Raw genomic sequence first — 25,839 nt, 5'->3', positions numbered from 1 at the left:
AAGGGGGTTTATTATAAGGCTACAATATAAGATTTCAACAACTTGATGGTAGCAGGTCTTTAGTTCCCCTTTGTTTGGGGTATGAGGAGGCATAATAAATGATGGCCTAACTTCCCAGCATGAATTCTGAGCCATTGGAGACCATAAAAGAATAAGAAAGATGGCAGACACAAAAGACTACCTTATTTCTGATAAAGCTGATGGTAGAGAATGTGGCTTCCATCTGCACGTGGCTGAGCTTCCAAATACTGAATTGTGAGCGAAACTTAGACTTTATTCAGATCTCACTGGCTGTGCCGGACCCATGAAGGTCACTGCCGTGGGGGCTGGCCTCTCCCAGAGGCACTCGCTTTCTCTGGGCAGGCTGATTGCAGACGAGGAAGGGGAGAGCCAGGAGTTCGACATTTGAAATGTGGCCAGTGCAACTGAGGAGCTGGATTTTTAGTTTTGTTTCACTTTATTTGCTTTAATGTGGATGGAACTAGAGGGTATTATGCTGAGTGAAGTAAGTCAATCGGAGAAGGACAATCATTATATGGTCTCATTCATTTGGGGACTGTCAAAAATAGTGAAAGGGAATAAAGGGGAAAGGAGAGAAAATGAGTGGGAAATATTGGAGAGGGAGACAGAACAGGAGAGACACCTAACTCTGGGAAACGAACAAGGGGTGGTGGAAGGGGAGGTGGGCGGGGGGTTGGGGTGACTGGGTGACGGGCACTGAGGGAGACACTGGACGGGATGAGCACTGGGTGTTATGCTCTATGTTGGCAAATAGAACTCCAATAAAAAATATACAAAAAAAAATTAGTTTAAACTTAAATAGCTACACGTGGCTAGGAGCTACTCTGCCTGACAACACAATTTCTTGCCATTCTTAGATTTAGTATGAACATGCCCCCGGAAAAGTTGACTTTAATTTATATGAATCCGTTTGACATTTTACGTGTGTCTATTGAGCACCTAAGTGAGTTTGTATGCCTGGTGTTGGGAATACACTGCCTTTGGATTTCTCAAATCAGCTTTTAGGGAAAGGTGTGGAGACCTGGGATCTGTCGTCCCACACACCCGGTGAACATGGCCTTGGTCACACGGCCCTGCTGTTTCAACGGGAGCTGCCTCTATTGCACCCTGAGCTCTGGGACCCATCTGCAGGCCGAGGGGACAAGTGGGGGCTTCTGTCACCTGGCTGTGAGCTCTGGCACGCTCAGGGCCACATCTACGCGGAGGAAGGGGGTCCTATTTGAAATTCTCTGAGACCTTGCATGGGCTAGCATGGCCCTTGCCCTCAGATTCATTCCCTCCGCCCACGCTCCTGTCTCGGCCGCTCCCGACACTGGCCTCAACACAGTTTCAAGTCAACCATTCCTCACAGCTGCCGAACACCTACTTTTTCTTCTGCTTGTTTTGTCAAAGGTATCTTACCTCCTGGAAGGCGGCAGCATGGCCCATGAAGACTTCTGTGGACATGTTGGTCAGATGAACCCAGGAGACCTGCAGGTATGGCCAATGACAAGGAATTGCTGACGGTGTAATAGTGTCTGGGGGTGCGCCCAATTCCAGTACATTCCCACTTTCTCTCTCTTAAATTTTTGACCTCTTCTTTTCTGTGGCTCCTTCCACTCAGCATACAAGCCTGCATAGGTTTTTGGTATTCACCTCTCAAGCTTTCCTTGACCCCCTCAAGTCACTTTTAGGTTCCCAACTAGTCTTTCTCTTCGGTTTCTCAAAAGCACAATCAAGGATGATTGTCGTAACTTCCTCATCGCCCATTTCATCCTTCACTCTCAGAAATCAGGGTTGGCCTCTCAACATCCACGCAAACCTCTACTGAACCTGTATAGGCAGTGGTCAGTCAGATGTCCCCATTGCCAAATCCATGTACCAGTCTTCATCTTTCTAGACCTTTCTGCTACATTTGTGGCAATTTACTTTTTTTTTTTAAGATTTTATATATTTATTTATTTATGAGAGAGAGAGAGAGAGAGAGAGAGAGAGAGCAGGGGGAGGGCAGAGAGAGAATCTCAAGTAGACTCTGAGCTGAGGGAGGAGCCTGCTGCAGGGCTCAGTCCCACAACCCTGAGATCATGACTTGAGCTGAAACTGAGAGTCAGACACTTAACCGACTGAGCCACCCCGGTGCCCTGTGACAATTTACTCTCTGTCTTCCAACTTGTTTGCAGGGGTAGATGTTGCCACTTAAGATCATGATGCAAATCTTGCATCCTAGGCAAGATCCTAGGCAAGCCTAGTTCATCCTAGGCTTGTTTGAAACATATTAGAATCCCTAGGAAACTCTTCGGTATTCTTTGCTGGGTTTGTGAGTCCGAACCCTATGTCAAGAATTTTCTGGGGTTATTTACATATTGTGTGGAGTTTTAACTGCACAGATTTGAATTGTGGTGTTTCAATGAACATGAAATTGAAAGCATTTTCATGTGCATAATCTCCGTAAGGTAAGTATTCTTTCTACCTCATTTTTAAAATGAGAGAATGGGGATTTAAAGATGCCAAAAAAAAAAAAAAAAAGATATCCATAGCCTCAGAGCTAGCAAATGGTGGGGTTGAAATAAGAAATCTGTTCTCCCCCTCCAAATCCAATGGATGGGCTGTACATATTAAGAAAAAGTTCCTGCCAAACTTGGTCATATCTAAAAAAGGATAAACAAGGTATGAAAAGTAGGTTGAAAATATGGAGAGACGAACTGTGAATGAAACACGGAAAGGAACAGGAGGCCAAGTCATTGAGATGCACCAGTAGCTGCTGTCAGTTGGAGGAAGCGCAGCGTGGAGGGGCGCTGAGATCTTCACGTTGTGAGAGAGCAGGCCTCAGCGCATGTTTTCGGTAGTAAGCAGAGAGCACATATTTGAGGCTTTGTGGGGCAGGTGGTCCCCGACGTGGCAACCATCCACCCTGCCTCCACAGCATGCAAGCAGGCGGACAGGATGGCACTGAACGGGCACGTGTGTGTGCCAGCGAAGCTTCACGTACCGGATCAGGTGGCAGGCTGGGTCTAGGCCCCTGGGCTGTCGTTCGCGGACCCCTCTAATTGGAAGGTTTAATCAGTCTGAGCAAATGGAAGACGGAAATCTATTTAGATTTAGTGACAGAAAGAAAACTCGGAAATACGTGCTGGCCTTCTTTCCCATCTGGGAGCTGATATGCTCAGAGGCTTTTCCCCTGCGGTTCCCTGTCCGTGGACTCCCTTCCTCTTACCCTTGCTCGCTTCTGACTCCTTGCCTGGGTCTCTGCCCGAAGGGTGCAGCCTCAGGAGAGCTGCCTGGAGGAGGCAGGCCGTTTGGTGCGGCCTCACGGAAGCCTGTGGTGCCCCCACCCCGCCGCGGTGCCGGCTACGGGCGTGTGCCAAGGGCGCTTTGACTGGGGAGGGGTTTCTGTCCCTACGAGGGCCGCCCGGAAGATGCGGTTGGTGGCCTGCGTCTTCGCCCTCTGCCCCCTTCCGCGTCCCGGTGGCAGCAGTCCCCGTGGCTGTCCGTCCCAGGCGCTCGGCCGCCGGCTGTGCTGGGGAAGGGACACCCGAGGGGCACCTGTCCGGGAGGGCTGCTGGTGGCGGGGAGAGCGCCAAGCCCCCCTCTGCGCCCCTGGGGGACCGAGCCCCAGGCGCCCGCAGGTGTCACTTTCTCGTCGTGCCCCTTTTGGGCTCCCTCCCCTGCCGAGCTCGCTCTCTCCTCCTTCGCGGGGGCTTCCTGCAGCACCTCCCAAGCGAACACTTGCGCTTCAGTCCCTCGTCGCAGGGTCTCTGGGGCCGCCCCGGCTCACGGCCTGGCTGCCGCAGTCCATCCCTTCGCCCCCAGGCCTGAGGCTCGTGTCCCTAAACCAGGACACGGTCCATCCCTTCGCCCCCAGGCTTGAGGCTCGCGTCCCTAAACCAGGACACGGCGCCGAGGCGATTACTGCCCCACCGGGTGGTGAGGGCTCCGTGCCCAGGCCTGGAGCGGCGGCACCTGCAGGTCCGCGCAGGTGTCCTCCAGGTGCCCCCAGCACGGGCGGCTGTCCAGGCACCGCCCTCCGCAGCACCGACGGCCTCTCCCGGGGCCGCTCCCCATGGGGGTGGGCACAGTTCATGGTTTGCCGGGGTGGGGACAGAGAAGCTTGGCCACCTCATCCGAGTTTGGGGCAATCCTAAGGTTCATGTGAGGCCAGAGGTCCGCGTTGGACCGGCCGAGGTCTCCTTTGTCACCGCATTGCTGGTTGGCTTCTCCCCCCAGCCCAGTCGTGTTCCTTACCCGCGGGGCGCATCTCCCGAGAGAGGTGCCCGGGACGCTGGCCGCCCGCAGCTCCCCACCTCGGGGCTCAGTCCGACACTCAGGGTTGAGTTCCAGTCCGATGCTTGGAGTTCAAATGAGGAAGCTTGCGAGGCATTTGGAATCCTGGAAATGGCTTCAGCGGTTGTCATTGCGGCCCTGTCGTTCCCCCCGATGCCCTGGGACCCTGAAAGCAGCACCTGTAAGGTGCCCGGCTTAGCCCTCGTGACATACCTGCCCCACCTGCAGACTTGGCAGAGCCTGGGTTACATATTCCCTTCTTGTTGGTCTGCTGTTTGCAGTGGATGACTGCGGGCCGGGGCATTCTGCACGCCGAGATGCCTTGCTCAGAGGAGCCAGCCCATGGCCTACAGCTGTGGGTTAATTTGCGCAGCTCAGAGAAGATGGTGGAGCCTCAGTACCAGGAACTGAAAAGTAAAGAAATCCCCAAACCCAGTAAGGATGGTGTGACAGTTGCCGTCATTTCTGGAGAAGCCCTGGGAATAAAGGTAAGCCGTGTCATTACGTGTTTGTGAAAGTCCGCGTGTGCGGTCAGTGAGGCTGGCCCCATGGGGGTCACCAGGTCTCACTGGGTTGATCATAGTTCCCATCCCACGGGATGGACATGCTTCAAAGTTGTCAGAAGTGGAATCCAAGGGAACATTTTTTTTTGCCACATGCAAATCCATAGAGTTAGGGAACTACACGTAAGCAAGCTCATATAAAAAATGTCAGAAAGCAGTTTTCTGTCTTTCCTTTTTTAAAAAAAAAGGTTTTATTTATTTTTTCACGAAAGACACACAGAGGGAGAGGCAGAGACACAGGCAGAGGGAGAAGCAGGCTCCACACAGGGAGCCTGACGTGGGACCTCATCCCAAGACCCCGGGGGTCACGACCAGAGCCAAAGGCAGACAGATGCTCAACCACTGAGCCACCCAGGTGCCCCAGAAAGCAATTTTCAAGGTCTATCTTGGCAGGCTTGTGAGCCTTTCACTTATCATATAGTTCTGTAGTTCCTTGGTTGTGCAAGTTTGCGACCTTTGAGAGACAGACACCGAAACCAACTCTACCGCCTGAAGATTTATTTAACTCATTTATGCCCAGCTTAGTAAGGAAAGTACACTGCTACGTCATAGAAAGTTTTTTTTTTAACTTGAACACTTCTTTAATCCACACGTGCCATGCCCTGAACATTCTTCTCAACAGAGACTTTATAATATTTAGGATTAGGGTCCATCCTTTTTAATCAAAGAAGACCAGTTTAGGCTTAAAGATCATGGACACATTTGTGGCAGGAAAAGGGTGTGGCGAGTACTGTGCTAATTAACTGCACACAGAACTGCCACTGGGGACGCCACGTGATTTGTGCTAGTGGGTAGTGAGCCGGGTCATGGGGTCTCTTTGGTGGCGTCTCCCAGAGGCAGACCCTGAGCTGGGAGTTCATGTGCAAATGATTGTCAAGGAAGTGCCCCTAGAGAACTTCTAGGGGAACTGGGGTGGGGAAGGGAAGGGAGTCCAGTGAGGGTGTGGTGTCAGGCGAAGTCCCAAAGAGGACAGGGACTCTGAAAGGTTCAGTGTGCCTTCCGGTCATCCAGACCCACCCCGGGCGGGGGAGCTGGCCTGTTCTCTTATTCGAAGTCATTACCTAATGGCCATTGAGTTTGGGCTGGGGGTGCAGAAATGGTTAAAAGGGTTCCTAGGGGATCTGGAGGGGCCCTGGCATCCAGTTGCACCAATGCCACCTGGAGTGGAGAGCATGGGCATAGTGGGACCCACTCTGCCATTCTCCCTGTGGGCGGCCAGCACCTGAGACTGTATTAAGTACTAATTTCTGTACATTTGAACGCCGTTTCTCTCACCCAGGGCGATAATGGCTTGGCAGTGGCTGCACGTCACTCAGCCACTCAGTGGGATGCACGTCGCCGTTAACAGGTTGGGCAGGATTATTGGCTGGGACTTCCCAGCGTTTTCATCCCCGGCCCTCTACCCGCAGTTCTTTACCTGTGCCAGGCCTAGACGTATGCGTCCCCTTTGCTTTGTGTCTCCAGAGCACACAGAAGTCACTGAAGAATAAAGATCAGAGTGTGCTCTCCTTTAAGCATGGGTAAGTGACTTTGGTCGCTACCCCGCGCAGGCCTGCGGCTTACTTCGCAGTTGGAAACGTGGCCCTTCGCTGTACTTCTGGAGCCCATCTCTGTTTGGCTGAATGTCGGGCAGTGCCCTTTACAAACATATGTCAAGAGTTCCCTTCCGCTCCTGGGGTTTTTCATCCTGTGTTTCCAGAACTCTAGGGCTGGGCCTTCAGGGGCTCCTGGGGTGGGTGGTGGAGGTCAGGAGATTTTCCCCTCTTCACTCCAGAGCACGGGGCTTTGCCCAGTCATGTATATTGGAAGGGTCCTTACGATTTCACTTAGAAAAAGAGCTGTCTGCAGCTAAAAAGAGAAATTAGACCGCAGATTTAATAGATAAGCAGAGCCAGCGTTGTCATGAATCCTTGGAATTCACAACTGCTTCTCATTTATAGAAAACACCATGCAATTTTAATGTTGGAACCGGTTCCAGTTACAGGCAAAGGGACGTTGTAAAGTACTTCCAAGCAGCAGACCGTGTGGTCTCGCGATCACAACCAAGAAGGAGAGACCAGAGTTAATGTTTTAACTTTGTAAAACAACGTCTTAGTGGCTGAGGGGCCCCTCTTTGTTTCTTTTTGGTGAGTAAAATCTCTGAAGTGAACTACATTCTCCTAGGTACATGATCAGGCTTTAGTAAGAGAGCATTTTAATAAGGGGCCCTTGGAACCCTGGGCAGCATTATTTTGAATTTTGAGAGGCAGTGTGATGCTATGGTTACCAGCAGGGCCTCCGGAGACAGCCCGCCTGGATTAGAATCCCCACCTTGAATTAGCTGTGTGGCCTCGGGAAAGCCACCAACCTCTCTGTGCTTCACTGTATTCATCTATAACGTAGGGTTGCTGTGTGAGGACTGAGTTTTTGATACATTTAAGCTATCAAAACAGCACCAGCCACACTGTAAGCACCATATAAGCATAGCTGTTCCTATTATTGTTTTGATTACTTCACATTAACTTGGGCAGGAGCTGGGCTGACATTTATGTTTGCTGTCTGTGCCAGAGGGACTTGCTGGGATTCGGGAAAGGCATTTAACCGGCTCTGAAGAAAAGACCCCAGCAGGCCACTGTAAATGGCCAAGAGTCATGGGGGACTCTTGGCCATTTCTTTCTAGGTCTCATAAGAAACATGGTTTTTACATCTGAAGCCTTAATATCTGCTCACCAAGGAATGACTGAGACTTCAAAGCCTAGATCTACCTTAAATCAAACTGAAGATTGTTTTGCATCGGGAAGATAATTTTAAGTTCAAGTACAAGGAGAGGCTAGGAAGATACCTTTCAAGAGATTGATGCGCTTCTAGCCAATATGCAGTCAACCGCAGCTCCCCTCCTGTGACTAAAATATCTAGGAAACGGAGTTAGTGACCATCCTAGCACTTCTCCAACTTTATTCATACGGATTCTGTGGGGGAGGAAGGAGGCTTGTTAAAAAGCAGACTGATTGAGCAGCTTGGGTGAGGCCTGAGTCTGCAATTTTTTTTTTTTTAAGTAGGCTCCATGCTGGGTGGGGCTTGAACTCATGACCGTGAGATCAAGACCTGAGCTGAGGTCAAGAGTCGGATGCTTAACTAACTGAGCCACCCAGGTGGCCTGCAAGATGGAATTTTTAAAAAAAGATTTTATTTATTTATTTGAGAGCTAGAGCAAGGGGAGCAGCAGAGGGAGAGGGAGAAGCAGACTCCCCGCTGAGCGAGGAGCCTGATGCAGGGCTCCATCCCAGGATCCCGAGATCTTGACCTGAGCCAGAGGTAGATGCTTAACCGGTGGCTTAACCAACTGAGTCACCCAGGTGCCTTGCGAGTCTGTATTTTTAACCAGCTCCCAGATGATGCGAATGCTATGGTCCAGGGACCACTGTTTGTCACATGTGTGGCGACTGTGGGATCCAAGTCACAGAAGCTTGACCCCTCACAAGGAACAGCTTGATTACGTGTGTAGAGAAGATGTTCAGCTCCGTGGCTTTTGGCAGATCTTACTTACCCTTTCTGGACTTTAGTTTCGACACCCATAAAAAAGGTGAGGGGGTTCTGTGCAAGGTGTTAAGAGCTTTTGCAAGCAGCACAACTGTCGTTTTTTGTTTTTTTTGTTTTTTTTTTGGTCTGAAAGATAGATGTGCCCCTATTCCCAGATTGTATGCGTCTCAGCCCTTGGGAAGCCACAGCCAATTTTGAGCAAAAATCTGTCAGAACATCACGATCTCAAGCGAAGGCTGAAAGGAGGAAAGGATAAAAATGGGATATTTTGCATAGTTTCTGTCACTTCTGGAAGGTCAAAATCACATGTTTATTTCATGACAGTATGAAATTCTCCAAAGCCCATTCCATCCTTATCTGGCAGCCAATCAGCGATGTCTCTTGCCAGTTCTCTCAGGAATATAAGTTTTCCAACGAATGCCTCTCCTGGCCTCCTGCTGTCTGAAATTCCGTTGTGTCAGAAGCAGACCTTAAGGAGGCCTCAGTCCCATGGGGGTCAGAGAGAGGCAATCTGGAGCCAGGCTGCCTGGGTTCAAGGCCAGCTCCACCACTGAGTAACTTAAGAAAGATCACTTAAGCTTGCTGGGCCCAAGTGTTCCCATCTGTAAAATGGACTGAGAGGATGTGTAAAGAACTGGGAACAATATGTGGTGCAGAATAAGCTCTAAGTGGTTGCTGCTTTTACTTTGCAGAAGCTTTGCACAGTGTTCATGTGGCCTATAGACATATCAAAAAGGATCTTCCTTCTTTTCTTTTTCTTTAAGATTTTATGGATTTATTTGACAGAGCACAAGCAGGGGGAGCACCGGGCAGAGAGAGAGGGAGAAGCAGGTTCCTCGCTGAGCAGGGAGCCCTAGGGGCTGGATTCCAGAACTCTGGGATCATGACCTGAGCCAGGGGCAGACACTTAACCAACTGAGCCACCCAGGCCCCCAGGATCTTCCTTCTGATGGACAGATTATATATCCATGTGTTGGGCGATCATCACAATTTTCAAGATTCACTTTCCAAAAAGCATTGGCCAAGCGTCTCATGTAATTCACTCAGACCTTATCACGGCGCCCCAATGCCTGAAACAGTGCCTGATACCTACAAGACAATTAATAAATGTTTTCTAGGTGCATAAGTGAAATCACTAAAATGTCGATGAATACTGGAATATGAGAAATGGGTGAAGTAGTAAAAGGTAGACAATCTAGGGGTTAAGAATAACTGCAGTAGGAGCACCTGGTTGCTCAGTGGTTGAGCATCTGCTTTTGGCTCAGGTCGTGATCCCGGGGTCCTGGGATTGAGTCCCTCTGCCTGTGTCTCTTCCTCTCTCTCTGTCTCTCGTGAATAAATAAATAAAATCCTAAAAAAAAAAGAAGAATGACTGTAGTAAGCGTAATATGAGCTAACTAAAAAGTTGAGAGGACAGTAAAATTGGTTAAATTGCATTTTTAAACTACTTAAGGATTAGGAAGTATGGAAATTAAGAAAGAATGATTTTTCATCTTTTTTTAAATTAATTTTTATTGGTGTTCAATTTACCAACATACAGAAAAACACCCAGTGCTCATCCCGTCAAGTGTCCACCTCAGTGCCCGTCACCCATTCCCCTCCAACACCCGCCCTCCTCCCCTTCCACCACCCCTAGTTCGTTTCCCCGAGTTAGGAGTCTTTATGTTCTGTCTCCCTTCCTGATATTTCCCAACATTTCTTTTCCCTTCCTTTATATTCCCTTTCACTATTATTGTGGAATCAGAAAAGACCCCGAATAGCCAGGGATTTTTCATCTTTAAATGTGAATACTAGGCTGTTTTGCAAGACCCAAATTGTTCCCTGCAGGTTTCTTAAATTCAAGCAGTGACAACAAGGATGGGCAGACGTGTGGAGGCCTGGGGGTCTTCTCTGCTTTAGCTTCTTTTCTGTGGGTTTTCAAGGTGTGGCTTGATCTCTCTGGGGGGGCGGCAGATTTACCAGCTCTCGGTGCATCCCTGCTGGATCTGTCCCCCTTCCTGGCTCTGGCTTCACTAGGGCAGGCACCCTGTGTCCCTTGGGCAAGTCTCTCCACCAAAAAGCAACCTGCCTTCTAATCAGACTGTGTTGATTATGGGTTGGCACATGATTTATAACCAAGTCTGATTGTTACCTCCGAGGCAGAGAGCTCATGGGAGTTTTCCGGCTCTGTAGCAGGCCGTTGGTGCGCACACATACTTCTTCCCATACCAGGGCTAGAAAGAGCTGCCCACCACATTTTCCAGCCCTTGTTTGCATCCAGGAAACTTTAAGGGCAGAATGTCATTTCAAACACTGTATACAATTTTGTATACAATTTTGTCAGTATTCCTTCTACCTTAATCGGATTAAAAATATGTATATTTATTTATTTTGTTATTTATATATTAAATATACAAAACAGGTAACTTAATATAAAAATATAAAATAATGTAATATATGATAAAATATATAAAACATATTTTATATATTAAAAAAGTACATATATAGTTTGTGTGGCTTTCAGGGAAGTACTTTGATAGCACGTCCAAACGGGAGTGGGGTTTTGACAATCATAATACTGGACGCTACACTTAGAACATTTTTGCATTGTACCTATTTCTCTATTTCTGGGATAATTTGAACCCTTTGATTGTATCTGGCATATTTTAAGTGCATCTTGCAGACTTAACAGCTGACCCCCACTTCTCAGCATACCCATGCTCCTCTGCCTTTCTGAGCTTGCTTCCATTCACTTGGTGATGTGGGGAGAGCTGGCCCCTCCACGGGAGGCCTCTCTTTCCTTCCCAAGCTCAGAACAGCTTCTCAAAGCAGCATTTAAAAAACTATTAAATCATGAAAACAGCATAGGCACAGTTTCTCTTTCTTTCTTTCGTTCTTTTTTTTTTTTTTTTTTGCAGTTGAAGTATGCCAACAGGGTCATGGGTCTGGCTCAAAAAGGAATGAGGAATATTCTCCCGGGGGCAGAGGTTGGCAGTGGCATGGTGTGTTCCTGACAAAAGGGACTTGCGAGAACGGGCTTCAGCTGCCCCAGAGAGTGAGCAGAGGGAGAATGACACCTGCCCCGAAAGGAATCGTCCCTTCCAAAGGCTTCTCTGTTCATTTATTTTATCTATAAGTCAGACCACTCTGTGATAGCCTTAAAAACTGGATATTTAAAACCGGTTCCCTTTGGGTGAGGGTAGGGAGTAAGGAGCAACTAATACTTATCTCCATAGGTCTTTTTCTTTCCAGTTTTCAAAGATGTCAATGTTTGCATATTTACAATATCAAGTTAAACCAGAAAAGAAAAAAAACCCCAAATCTTAAACTCAAAAACAAGCAGAAACAAATCACCTTCAAATTTGTGTAAAGATAGCGGCAACACAACCACACAGAGAAAGTATTTATTTTAAGGACTTAAAAAAAAAAAGATTATTTATTTATTTGAGACAGAGAGAGAGTGAGCAGAGCATGAGAACACGAGTAGGGGTGGAGGGGCAGAGGGAGAGGGAGAAGCTGACTCCCTGCTGAGCAGGGAGCCTGGTGTGGGGCTCGATCCCAGGACGCTGGGAACATGACCTGAGCCAAGGCAGATGCTTCACCCCCTGAGCGCCCCTCTGGTCTCCACTTGACACAGGGCGAGGGCAGCAGCATTTGCCAGGAAATGACATAGTGAAGTACAGACCGGTAGAAACATGAACTTGAGGATTTCACCATCTCCACCTCTTCTGTTCACTGAGGTCCAGCCTGTGGCCTTCTCCTCAGTGAAGCCTTCTCAGCTGCCCTAGATCTACACAGCCATCTAGCATCACAGCCCATGGGATGTGGGGACTGACCGTTATTTAATCCATGTGTCCCATTGCTCTGTGAGCTGTTTGTTCAGTCATTAGGCACCAGCTGTGTGCACATCGGGCAGTGCCCTGGAGATATGTGAATAAGAACCCAGCACTGTCCTCAAATAAGGTCACAGGCTAGTGGAGGAAGGGGAATTGGCACGCATCGGAGGCATACTGTGATACGTGGAAGGGGAAGCCAGCGGTATGAGAAACTTCCATGGGAGTCCTGACGAGGGACAATCGATTTTGCTTGTGTGCCTAAAGCGAGGGAAACAAAAGAGACAGGGCAGGGGTCATGTCTTAGAACGGCTGGCGTGGAAGGTGTGGGTAGTAGGAGTGGGATAACTAATTTGGGGATCGTGATGGCAGGCTGCATGGACAACCAGACCCTCGTGGGGTTGTGACAGGGCAAAAGGAGATGGTGCAAAATACTGGGTCAGAGGGAAAGTCAAGACCACGTCTGTCTACTCCTGGATTTTGCCTGCAGTTGACCTTGTCTGTATGTACGTATCCCTGTATCCCCCCTCCCACGGTTGGCAACAGCACTATTTGAGGATAAAGTAGGGTAGAGTGTCGCGTGCAGTCTTCTCTCAAATTTCATAAAGCCGCCCATCCTGTAGGAACTTCCCAACATAGGCCATGTAGCCGAGCAGACGATCGGCATCATTCCACAGACAAGTGCAAAACTTGGTTCTGGTTCAGTGTTGGGAATATGCACAATTAGGTCTGTTGGTCTTGTTTAGTAAAGAGGAGGACACCAAAGAAATGCATCCAGCAACTTCAAAGACTTGTCCTGTGGTAGGCAGCCATAGTTGGCACTTCATTTGCAGTTAGGAATGTTCCAATAAACAGTGGTCAGGATTTGCTCAAATCAGCTGTACAAAAGGTTGCCCTTGCCCGGGGCGGTCCATTCACCCCAGAAATACCATTCTTGGTGTGCACAAAGGGTGCCAGATGTTATCATTCCTCCATGATGTCCCTGCTGACCTAGGAAGCACATTCCAGTGGCGATAACAAGCCCTTTTCCGGCCATCAGGGAAGAATGGATAGGTGTGCTTTTAAATCCGAGGTTACATCCTGTGCCCTTGGTAATCAGGATTACAGATTAGCAAGGACAGTTAGAGTTAGAGTGTGACAAAAGCCATAAAAAAAAAAAAAAACCAAGGTGTTACCTTCAAGAAAGGTGAATGGACACTTTACATCATTATCGTCATTCGTATGGCTGTCAAGGCCTGGACTTCTAGGATATATAGTAAGTCTTTGCCCAGGGACACATTATGTATTGTTTTCTAGCAGAGCAGAAAGTCCAGGATCGCTTCAGAGAGCTTCAGAGGCTCTTGCATGTTGCGTTGAAAGGTAAGCTGTTGTGGATATAAACGAGGTAAATGCCAGTATTTTAAAGACTGGCATTGGCATGTATAAAGCTATGCTACTGATAGCTACCAACACAGTATTTTCTTTTGACCAAACCACAGGTGCTCAGGGTCACATAGCTTATGAACAGTTTGGCCCAACTCAGAATGAAAGGTGGTGAGGAAATTTGGTGTCAGATATAATTCTGATTACACAAAACCTTTTTTCTTTAAAAAAAAAAAAAAGATTATTTATTCGTGAGAGACACACAGAGGCAGAGACACAGGCAGAGGGAGGGGCAGGCTCCCTGCGGGGAGCCCAATGTGGGACTCGATCCCGGGATCACGCCCTGAGCCGAAGGCAGATGCTTAACCACTGAGCCACCCAGGTGTCCCTACATGAAGCTTTAAGAACTCTGCTCCTATGGGTCAGTATAAGTGCTCCAAGATGGACAAGGATTGTTAAATTTCAACTCATATGGGCCCTAAATCACTGATAGGGTTTACTCTGTTAAAGGAGGAGTATGTTGTGGTCTTAAAACCATAGGGAGCCCTTCTCATCATCCACTGCGTGTCCTTGGGCTCTTTAGTATTCCCTTGACTTAGTAAAATGAGATTAGGAAATGGTCAGATCTTCCCATTCCTGGCGGTGGGGAATTGGAAGGATTTCCCAGAAAGGTATCTATGCCATTATAGTTTGGTTGAGCTCACCAAGTATGAATTGAGGGCCAACTGTGTGCAAGACCCCGTGAAGGCATGAAGGAAAAAGATAAAAGAAATCAAAGAGCTGGGGCACCCGGGTGGCTCAGTGGTTGAGCATCTGCCTTCAGCTCAGGTCCCACGTTGGGTCCCAAAGTCCTGGGATCGAGTCCCACGTTGGGCTCCCCACAGAGAGCCTGCTTTTCCCTCTGCCCGTGTCACTGCCTCTCTCTGTGTCTCATGAATAAATAAATAAAATATTTTTAAAAAATAAATCAAGGAGCTGGAAGGGTACAGTTGAAGGGACGGACACATCGACTGCTAACACTCGTATACTGTGCTGAGTCACCAGGCTGGGGAACGTGGTGGCTTTAGGGGAAGGCGGCGTAGACCGGAGGCTCAGCCCAATCTGAAAGTTCGGGAAAAGCAGGCCCAAGTCTAAAGGAGCCAGCTGACCTGCCAAAGAAGGATGGAAAGGGTCTAGACAGTCCAGAGGAGACAGCATGAAGTCACAGAGGCGTTTATAAACTGTTTCTGCTTAAAGGTGTGGAAATATCCAGTGGAATACCTCAATACCTTAGGAAGCCCTTCAAAGCATTATGTTCAGTGTTTGAAGCACAAAAATGGGAAAAATCATCATCTTTACCAGGTGAAACTTTTCTGGTAGTTTCTTTCCCTGTATCTCTCTTTTTTTTTTTAACTTTTCAATTTCATTTTCTTTTGTCTTTAGAAGTATCTTGAATATAGCAATCATGTTTCACCTAGAATAACTGCTCTTTGGTCTTCTCTGCCCTCTCTCTCTTTATCTCTCTCTGATCAAAACTACAACAGTGCAAAATCCCAAAGATACAGTGTCTCGTATCCTTATCTGTGGGAGTCATCTGTGTTGAGAATAGAGCTGTCACATTTGGAATATAACATGAATTCGTGAAGATCCAGTTTGTCCAGGTTCATCGAAGAATAAAATAATGATAATTTGCCTCTGTTTTGTGAAATCTTAAAGCCCCCTTGTTCTCTTTGCTTCTGTATAGATGGTCATTTTTGATATCATGGAAGGTAATCACAGTGGCCCAAATTTTTCTTTCTTGGTCCAATTATACATAGAAACTGGAGGAGGTTAGATGCGTCCTTTTACAGGAAATCATTTTGAAGTCTGGAACACAAGGCTCTTCTTTCCCACCACCTTCAAACAACTGCTGGTGGCCAGTTTTCCTCTCATCCCTAGGCTCTGAGAACAAATGCTGGCTCCCTCTCCCCCACTGCTCCTCGATGACAAGGAGGGATCTACTAGAGAGAGAGCGAGAGCGAGAGCGAGAGAGAGAGAGAGAGAGAGAGAGAGCTGGGTTGGAAAAAGGAGGAAGATAAAGAACCTGCCACCTTTTCTACTCCATCCTGGTTGCTCCAGCATTGATTTTTGTGCCTTTCTCCATCTTCTCTCTTCCCCAGTGTTTTCTCATGACCCCACTGTCCTCGCACCACCCCGTCACCACCACCAAGAGGTTCTGTGGGTTGAGTCTTCCTGGCCAGGTCCCCCCCACTCCCCCAGCACCCATGCCTGGCTGCAGCAGCTCGGCTTGTCAGGAGTCCAGATCACGTCTATCTTTGTGGGCCTTGGGGATTTTGAGTGTCTCCGAGGCCCTGCTGAGGCTTGGCCCTCTCAGCATCAGATGCTGATTCAAGGCCATCTGTAACTGATCAGCGCCAACGACGTTTTGAGCAAGGGTTTCTGGTGGCTGTGATCACATGCTTTCATAGGTTTTAACTGCCAGGGTCTGTCAGCCAGACCAAAGCAGAAGAGGACTGAATCGGGTGGAAGTCAGATGTAGGGTGCTGAGGTAGAGGAGAGGACCAAGAGGTCATTATCACCTCTTCCCCTCCCAAACTCAGGGTGAGTTGAACTTAGACCCTGCGGAGTTAGCCAGTTGGGGACCCAAGTATCGTCTTGATTACCAGTAAATGGTAATCAAGATGATACTCAATCATGGGGGCACATGACTTGTCTCTTGACATCTGTTGAGCTTTTAATACTTCCTGCATTTCATTAAACATGTCCAGGTGGAGCTTACAGTCACAGGCATCCTTTTCAGAGGCTGACCTCTTACCTCATGGCAGAAGGAGAGAGGGAAACTTTGGGAAACAAACAAGGGGTAGTGGAAAGGGAGGTGGGTGGGGGGATGCGGTGACTGGGTGACGGGCACTGAGGGGGCCGCTGAATGGGATGAGCACTGGGTGTTCTACTACATATTGGCAAATCGAACTCCAATAAAAAAATTACGAGAGAGAGAGAGAGAGAGAGAGAGAGAGAAGAAAGAAAACAAATACAGCCTAGCTGAGCATTCTCAGATCCTTGAATTGCCCTACCAACTGGATCCCAACCCTTCCCTCTCTCCTCCACCCCCAGGGGTAAGTAAGGGGTCTGGAGGCTCCCCTCAGTATTCCTCAGCATGTTGTTTTGTTAACTTACTGGATTTGATATTTAGCAGTGACTGCCCCCCCCCACCCTGCCCCGCCTGCCTAACTAACTTCAGCTCTCTGGGATAAATTTTACCCCCAGAAGGGTCTGAAATGAGTATAGCAAGTATTTTCATTAAATTAATACCAAAGCACACTGTATTCTAGGCTACACATGATAGGCTCCCTATCCTAGTTCCCTGTGGAATTATTCCCAACCATGTTGACAGGTGTGTGAGAAACCCAAGGGGTAGCATAAAAATTACCTAAATATTAAAATGTTCCAATCTTGAACACCTATCTCTCACCTCATCAAATTTCTAATAAATCTAAACACTTGATCTAAAACCTCTTGCCTTTATAAACCAAGTCAAAAGAAATTATAATATCTAATTACATGCTAAATAAAATTCCAAAGCATCCTTACCCAACTTTAATTCTGCTTTGCTTGGCTGGGGCGGGTGGGGTGGAGTACAGATTTTCTTGTCCTTTATAAGCACCGCAGCCTGGCTTGTCACCTGGACTGGATGTGGCTCCATCAGGACTGCCAAACTTGAATTCTTTCTACACCAGTTCTCCTTTGTCTCACTTTAGAGGTAGTCCCAGAAGGTAGTAAGAGACCCGTTTATTGCAATACCAGCCCTAGTTCCATGAGGTTTCATTGTACAACCAAATCTCTAAGTGCTAGAGTGGTTATATCTGCAGAAAGTTGATGGATGTGGTCAGTCCAGAGCATTAATAAGGCTGGGAGAACAAAGCCATGTGTCCATACTGCCTCTGCCCTCTGAGCTGAGACATTCTTGCCTTCTTGAAAAGTCAGATGCTTGTGTCGGTGGCAACTCCAGGTACTGGGTCTTAAGAAAATCTGGGCAGCCCGGAGGGCTCAGCGGCTTAGCGCCGCCTTCAGCCCAGGGTGTGATCCTGGAGACCCGGGATCGAGTCCCATGTCAGGCTCCCTGCATGGAGCCTGCTTCTCCCTCTGCCTGTGTCTCTGCCTCTCTCTCTCTCTGTTTCTCGAATAAATAAATAAAATATTTTTTTTAAAAAAGAAAATCTTCCACCCGACTATTGAAGGCTGATAAGAATATGAAGAGATGTCCTTTGAACCAATATGCAGAGGAGTGTAAATTCAAATAATATGCTACCACTTGACACCCTTCAGATTGGTCAAAATTAGAAAATTGAGTATTGTCAAGTGTGGCAAGGATGAGAAGAAATAGCTTCGTGCATGGCAGGTGACTAACTGTATTCATCGTGGAGAATGAGCTGGCGTTTCTTGGTTACTTAGTGAAGCTAACGGTGACTATAGAGTATCCTAGCAATTCCACTCCTGGATATTTACTCCAGCAGAACTTCAACAAGTAGACCTATGACATTGATCATCTCAGCATCGTGGGTGGCGAGAAGGACTCAGGCGATATCCGTGTCCCCACTCATGAATAGGATGTGATGGTTATATATGATGGAACATGGTGTAGCTGCCAGAAACAATAGATATTTACTTATATCTACATTATTAGGTTTCAGGAAATAATGTGGCATAAATCAGAACAAGAAAGCAGTTTTGCACACAATAACACTTTTCAAGGCTGCCTGTATATCTAATTAAACATATGAAGCGTATTATTGAAAGGATGTTCATTATGTATGCTCAACTAACAGCCAGTGGGAGAATAGGATTGAACGAGGAAAAATAAAAAACAAAGGGGGCTGTCATGGATGTATGATGACCATGTCCCATGGGCCAATTGAATTCCATTTCTTGCATTCAAAGCAAGAGGGAAGGGGTGGGGGAGATATTGATTGATTGATTTGTGTTCAGCAGCTTTTAACTTGGTTAGTGTAGTTGACCTCCTAGGTGATTAAGGGAATTCTAGGAAGCCCTAACATATGTCAAAAAACCTTAATTATTGAAACCATACCATGCCATTAGAGCCAATCCTTTGACAGTATGATGATAGATTGAAAAGAGAATGGACTGTGGAGTCAAGCAGAGCTGGGTCCAATTTTCAGCTCTCTTGTTTAATGTCTCTGTGACCCTGGGAAACTTCTTTTGAGCCCTTCCTTATCTGCCAAATGGGGATAGTAATGAATAGGCCTCAAGTTATTTGTATGATAGATAATGTGCCTAATGACATTATGGGTACTTAATAAGTATTTGTTCTCTCCCTTTTCCCTGTCTACCTTTCTGTTCCCACACTCTTTTATCATTAGGCTCTATTGACAGCAAATCTCTAGAACTTCTTGGGAAGGGAATAAAAATGACTAACATCTTTCGTGGACTCACAGGGTACTAAATTCTAAGTCAGAGCTGTCCAATAAAAATGTAATGGAAGCAACATGTAATCTAAAATAATCAGGCACATTTTAAAGAAAGTAAAAAGAAATAGGTGAAATTAATTTTATTGCATATTCGAACCCAGTTATCCAAAATACTGTTATTTCAACATGTAGTCAATGTAAGTTTATAATGAGATATTTTACATTTTTGTACAAAACCTTTGTTTTTTAAAGTTTTATTTATTTATTCATGACAAACACACAGAGAGAGGCAGAGACACAGGCAGAGGGAGAAGGAGGCTCCCTGTGGGGGGGCCCGGTGCGGGACTCGATCGATCCCAGGACCCCGGGGTCACGACCTGAGCCAAAGGCTCAACCACTGAGCCACCCAGGTACCCCTGTATGAACTCTTTGAAATCTGGTGTGAATTTTACACTTACAGCACATCTTCATTCTCACCACGCACTTTTTATGTGCTCAATAGTCTCCTGGTTAGTGGCAATTGTATTGGACAGTGAAGTTCTGAGTGCTTTACATGCATCAGGTTTTTTCCTCTTGATTTTTTGGGGTTAATATTTTATTTTAATTAATTTTTAAAAATATTTTATTTATGTATTCATGAGACACACACACACACACAGAGAGAGAGAGAGAGAGAGAGAGGCAGAAACACAGGCAGAGGGAGAAGCAGGCTCCATGCAGGAAGCCCGACGTCGAACTCAATCCCGGGTCTCCAGGATCATGCCCTGGGCTGAAGGCAGGTGCTAAACCACTGAGCCACCCAGGGATCCCCTATTTTAATTAATTTTTTTAAAAAAGATTTTATTTATTTATTCAAATGAGGCACACACAGAGAGAGGCAGAGACATAGACAGAGGGAGAGGCAGGCTCCTCGCAGGGAGCCCAATGCAGGACTCGATCCCAGGACCAGGATTATGCCCTGAGCCAAAGGCAGATGCTCAACCGCTGAGCCACCCAGGCGTCCCTTTATTTTAATTAGTTAATTAATTTCTTCCTACCGATTTAACTTGGGTTCTCTGGAAAACGGAGCCTAAGGCAGGTCTTACGTACAATCCCAGGGCAGCAAGTGTGAAGGAGAAGGGAAGTGAGACAGATACTTGGTGGTGCAGGATGCCTGTTCAGAAAATGGGACCTCAGGACTTTGTGATGGAGAAAGAGAAGAGTTCCATATCTTCCATGCCCCTTTGGCCAAAGCTTGCCCTGTTAGGGCTAATGCCCTTCCTCCTGGACTGTGTCACCTCGCCACTTCAGGCAGCCTCTGAGGAGGAGGCACGTACTGCATCCAGTGGCTTGGATCTTCTTTCCAGTCTGGGTGTGGATCCAGAGCCTCAGTGGGCCTGTCAGGTCAAGCCCAGGAGCTTCTGTGGTTCCCACCACCGTGCGGGCAGCCAGTCAGTGAGGAGGGGGCCGGGGGCTCAGGAGCTAGTGAGGCTGAGAGACTCTGAGGAGGCCACGTCGTGTGATTTAACTTGGGTTCTCACAAATGCTTACAACAACATAATGAGAGGGAACCGAGGCTTAGCGAGATTAGCTGTGCATCTCCTGAGTGACAGAGCTGGCATTCTGGCTAGATGTCTGGCTCCAGACTTTGTGCTGCACACCACAAGCTCCTAGGTCTTTACCAGTTTGGCACAACCCAGCATAAATCAGATTTCCTGCCAAGAACAGGCTTTTAATCTGTGGAAACTTTATTTTTATTTATTTTTTAAAAGATTTTATTTATTTACTCACGAGAGACGCACACAGAGAGAGAGAGGCACAGACACAAGCAGAGGGAGAAGCAGGCTCCCTGCAGGGAGCCTGACGTGAGACTTGATCCCGGGACTCCAGGATCACACCCTGGGCTGAAGGCAGCACTAAACCGCTGAGCCACCTGGACTGCCCATCTGTGGGGACTTTAAAGATAGGGAAGGCCCAAGAGGAGAGATGGATGGTTGAAGGGCTCAGAGGAGAATCTTGACCCACCGGTTATCGTGCTAAGGAGCTGACCACTTCTTACTTGCCCTGATGGGGGATAAGTACCGACCCCTTCCATGGGCCTCCAGCCCTTTGGTTGATTTGGTCAATTCTTTAGTTTCTCAGAGCTATTGCTGAAGAGTTGGGGAACCTCCCCTTTTGTTTGTGGATAGAGAGGTGGCCATAGTCAATACTTCCGGAGCCCGTTTTTGTATACTTATTTATTTAGATGGCTTGGTGTGGTAAGTGTGGGGATTTGGAAGTTGATCAAGGAAGAGACAGGTTCACGAGAGGCCATAACACACAAACTTTATTTGGGTGGTGCATGGACAAGGTTGCATGAGAAGGGAAGTCCCTTCCAGTTGGAGATCTTCGGAGACAGTGGCACAAGGCCACACCCAGAAGGGAAATAGGGCAAGAGACTTCCTGGGAGAATAGGGGAAATCAGAGAGGGGGCTTGCCTGGCTGGATGATGTCGCTCAGCAACCAGGTAGAGGGCCTCTGGACAGAGTGCTCCGAAAGGGCAGCAGCAGTTTGGGAACTTTCCTAGCTTCGGTGTATATTAGTTTTTGCTAGCAGGTGGTCAGTGCCACTTCGTAGGGTGTGTGTGTGTGTAGTAGGTAGGCTCCAACTGGCTAAAAATGTGTTTATTTGGAATATATTTAAAGAAGTTGGGTGCATGAGAATTTGAGCTGATTTCAGCAGGCTTTGGGCTAAACAACACAGGGGCCATCTCCAGCCTATTTCTGTAGTAGTTGGACAGGAAACTTGCCATTCATTCACCTCTTTCATTGCTATAACGGTATATTAGGCTATGAATGCGGTTCTTAGGGCAGCAGGAGGTTAGAGTTCATGATACTGTGAGATGCTCTTCAGATCCAGCCAAGACCTACTCTTCTTTTTCTTCTGTTGGAACCAGAATGTCAGGCAAGAGACAGGAGAGATCCGCTGTCCAACTCTTCCACCGCTTTGTCGATGAGAACGCTGCAGCCCACCTACATGAAAGCCTTTCAAGGTCACACAGCTCATTGTGGAAGGAACCTAGGCCCAGACTCAGGTTTCCTGAATTTTGCTCCACTTTATTTGCACAGTGCCTCTGCCTTGCCATACCATCCAGCCCTGGTGCGGAAACTCGCTGAGTGTGTCTCTTTGCAGTTTGGGAATGCTTGTCTCTTTTTCATGGAAGGAAGCTTCAGAATGAACATTTCTGTCTTTCTATACGAAAAGGGTGCCTTCAGGCATATGTCTGTGCAAGCAAATACCCCTGACTGGGTCAGAATGTCCTGTAAACGATCACATAGGAGATGCCCTGTGCCATAATAAATTCCCCCTTAATCGTATCTACACAGAGGTATCCGTCCCAGTGCTCTGTGAAATCTTATCTTTGCCAAATAGCTTCCCATCTTGATGCACTTTCTTGCAAGAACCCTTAAAAACATCTTAGTAAATACCAAATGTAACTAATAGAGATTAAAAATATTATAAAGCCCTGTGAGGAATATTCTAGCATCAGTTAATAGATTTGCTGATTCAACCTTGGAACGTGTTACTCATGGATAGGAGACAAGGGATAAGAAGGCTCCCTCTTGGCATATTTGGGGGTTGCTGTGGTTTTATTGTACTGTTGCCTTGGAAAGATTATGGATGGGTCATTCATATAAGGGATGGATATTTGTTCTTCCTCTGGTTTTAATTTTCCAAAAAATTAAAACATCTCTAACCCAACTTGAGGCAATAATGCTGACTCAAAGAGTGAAGAAGTCCAAGTCCAGTTTCACAGTTAACATGCCTTTGCTTAAGTGTCAGGACTGCAAGTCCTCTTGGCATCTTTATCACATCCCTCTTTAGCTCCTCTCTCTTCACTACCCCTTTCCCAAACAGAAGGTGTTACTGTTACTGTTGACAACAGGGCAACCCGAGATAAGATGCTGGACCCTAGACTGGAGGATAATTTGACTATGTCCAAAACTCTTGGTCAGCTGGGCAGCTTGATGCTCGAGATTTCCTGAAATCTTTTATGGTTGATAGAAGTTAAAAATGTTGCCTGGCTCTCCCTCTCACCCCATATAGAGTAGCTGGCGTTTTGCCGAAGTGTTCCTTAATTTTTTATGTAGCACTTCATGTATATGTCAAAATATAATTACAAGGTTTTAATCCTCCCACAATACCTTTGGCACTGAAGATGGAAACTAATCTTTCCCACTCCTTATCAGAATTCTTTAAAATAATCAAGAACTCAGAAATCCGAGTGCTTTGGATTGGAGACAGAAGACTTTCATTGAAGAGCATCAGCCTATTCTGAGCAATGAGATTGGAAGTTTACTTTTTTTAAAAAAATATTTATTTATTCATGAGAGACACAGAGAGAGGTAGAGGCATAGGCAGAGGGAGAAGCAGGCTCCCTGTGGGGAGCGCGATGTGAGACTCGATCCCAGGGCCCCGGGATCATGCCCTGAGCCGAAGGCTGACACTCAACTGCTGGGCCACCCAAGTGTCCCTGGAATTTTGCTTTAAATAATGTGGTAAATGTACTTTTCATTTCCTCGAAGCCTTAAGATCTCCAGGAGAAAGAGTAAGGTATGGTTCTCCACTCAGAAGCCAAGGGGTCTGGCAGTGAGTTTCCTGAGTGTGTATGAAGGTGTTCGTCATAGAGAAAAGGGTTCTGTGCTGATGGCTTTTCTCCTCCATGCAAAGCCCAGTAGACCGTGACAGTAGGACGAGGATATTGGGAAGCCTGGTGGGAAGTGTACTAGACCTGACAAGGACTCCTTATGGAGTAGATCTTCCTCTATTGGTTGGGGCTCCTGAGCTAGTTAGTGAAGTTTTCTTCATTATGGCTCTTCCTTGTGATTGGCAGAGAGAGAACCTACCTGAAATAGACCCAAGAAATTAATCATCAGGAAAAGATAAGTCAACTAGGAGAATTAAGCATTCATAAGGAGACACAGAACATGAGAGACTCCTAACTCTGGGAAATGAACAAGGGGTAGTGGAAGGGGAGGTGGGCGGGGGGGATGGGGGTGACTGGGTGATGGACACTGAGGGGGACACTTGACAGGATGAGCACCAGGTGTTGTGTTATACTATATGTCGGCAAATCAAATTCCTAAAAAAAAAAAAAAAAAAAAAAAGACACCAATTTAGCTCATGATCTCATACCTCATAGTGAAATAAATTCAACATAGATTAAAGAATTTAATGTTAAGGGATGCCTGGGTGGCTCAGTGGTTGAGCTTCTGCCTTTGGCTCGGGTCATGATCTGGGGTCCTGTGATCAAGTCCTACTTCGGGCTCCCCGCGGGGAGCTTGCTTCTTTCTCTGCCTGTGTCTCTGCCTCTCTCTGTGTCTCTCATGAATAAATAAATAAATAATATTTTTAAAAACGAATTTAATGTTAAAAATTCAGAACTAGGAAAATGTAGGAAAGCATTTATGTGGTCTTTGGATAGAGAAAGACTTTCTAAGTTTAAAAGCACCAGAAGGAAAAGACTGAGATTGGACCCATGTTAGAACTGCTGTAAATGAAATTAAAAGCCAAAAATAAACTGGGAGATTTCTACAACAAGTATTATTAAAGGCTAGTAGCCTTAATTTATTAAAAAAAATACCTTCATATAAATTGATAAGAGAAGCACCAAACTCCCTCCCCCCCCGCCCCCGTTCTCGACTAGGAAGTTATAGTCCCAGAAGATTTGTGTGCACGTGTTGTGTCCGCTCACCCACATCCTCGGTGCTCTCAGCCTGGCACCCATCAGTGCCTTGAGTCACTGGTGACTTCCATGTAGCCAAACTCAAAGGTTGTCTTTTCTTTTCACATTGACTCGTCCTTTACATGGGTTGACTGCTTCCTCCTTCTCCACACGCTCTCTCCTTTCTTTGGTCTCTGAGATGATGGGTCCTTTTGTCTCTGGGTGCTCCTTGCTCCTTCAGTTTCCTTTCTCAGGTAGGGAGGTCTCTTTTCCTCTACCAGACCCCTACATGCCCGAGTTCCCTGGATTTCAGTCCTCTCTCATCAAACATCATCTCCCTGGGTGATCTTGTCCATCCCATGGACGTGGATGCCATTTTTAGTCTTATAACTCCCACACTGATATTCACTGCACAAACCCCACCTCTAGGCTCTGTGTGCTCATTTATTGAGCCACCTCCTTGACATCTCCTTTCTCATGTTCCCAGGCCTGTCACATTTAAAATAGAAGTTGAATTCTTGGTCCCCTACTCCCACATGTCTTGACGACAAACCAATGAAAACTCATTTCCCTTTCAGTCTTTTCCATGTTAATAAATGAATGGCACTAACTGCTCAAAGGAAAACATGGTGGTCATCTTTATTCCTTCTCCTCCCCAATCTAGTCCATTAGCAAAACCTCTCTATGTTTTTGTTTTACATTTTTAAAATTTAAATTCAATTTGCCAACATATAGTGTAACACCGAGTGCTCATCCCATCAAGTGTCCTCCACAGTGCCCGTCACCCAGTTACCCCATCCCCCTACCCACCCCCCTTCCACAACCCTTTGTTTGTTTTCCAGAGTTAGGAGTCTCTCAGGGTTTGTCTCCCTCTCTAATTTTTCCCACTCAGTTTCCCCCCTCTTCCCTTATAATCCCTTTCACAATTTCTTATATTCCCCATATGAGTGAAACCATTTGATGATTGTCCTTCTCCGATTGACTTACTTCTCCAGTTCATCCATGTCGAAGCAAATGGTGGGTATCCGTCTCTTCTGATGGCTGAGGAATATTCCATTGTATATATAGACCACATCTTCTTTATCCATTCATCTGTGAAGGACATCGTGGCTCCTTGCACTGTTTGACTACTGTGGACATTGCTGCTATGAACATAAGGGTGCAGGTGTCCCAGCGTTTCACTACATCAGTATCTTTGGGGTAAATTCCCAGCA

At 46.8% G+C, this 25,839-nt stretch overlaps 1 protein-coding gene across 4 annotated transcripts in view; it reads left to right on the top strand.

Annotated features, from left to right (window-relative positions):
• Positions 1 to 25,839, top strand: part of PIR (pirin) — a 105,936-nt gene that overhangs the window by 34,823 nt on the left and 45,274 nt on the right. For all 4 annotated transcript variants that reach the window (XM_041741711.1, XM_041741709.1, XM_041741707.1 and 1 more), the window contains exons 4-5: positions 1,414 to 1,497; positions 4,563 to 4,769. In XM_041741711.1, the coding sequence (XP_041597645.1) occupies positions 1,414 to 1,497; positions 4,563 to 4,769 (291 nt within the window). The remainder of the gene's footprint in view (positions 1 to 1,413; positions 1,498 to 4,562; positions 4,770 to 25,839) is intronic.

This window comes from Vulpes lagopus, chromosome X (assembly GCF_018345385.1).
Source record: "Vulpes lagopus strain Blue_001 chromosome X, ASM1834538v1, whole genome shotgun sequence".
NCBI lineage: Eukaryota > Metazoa > Chordata > Mammalia > Carnivora > Canidae > Vulpes > Vulpes lagopus.
The sequence above is the reverse complement of the archived record's forward strand: the minus strand, read 5'-3'. Positions and strand labels throughout refer to the sequence as shown.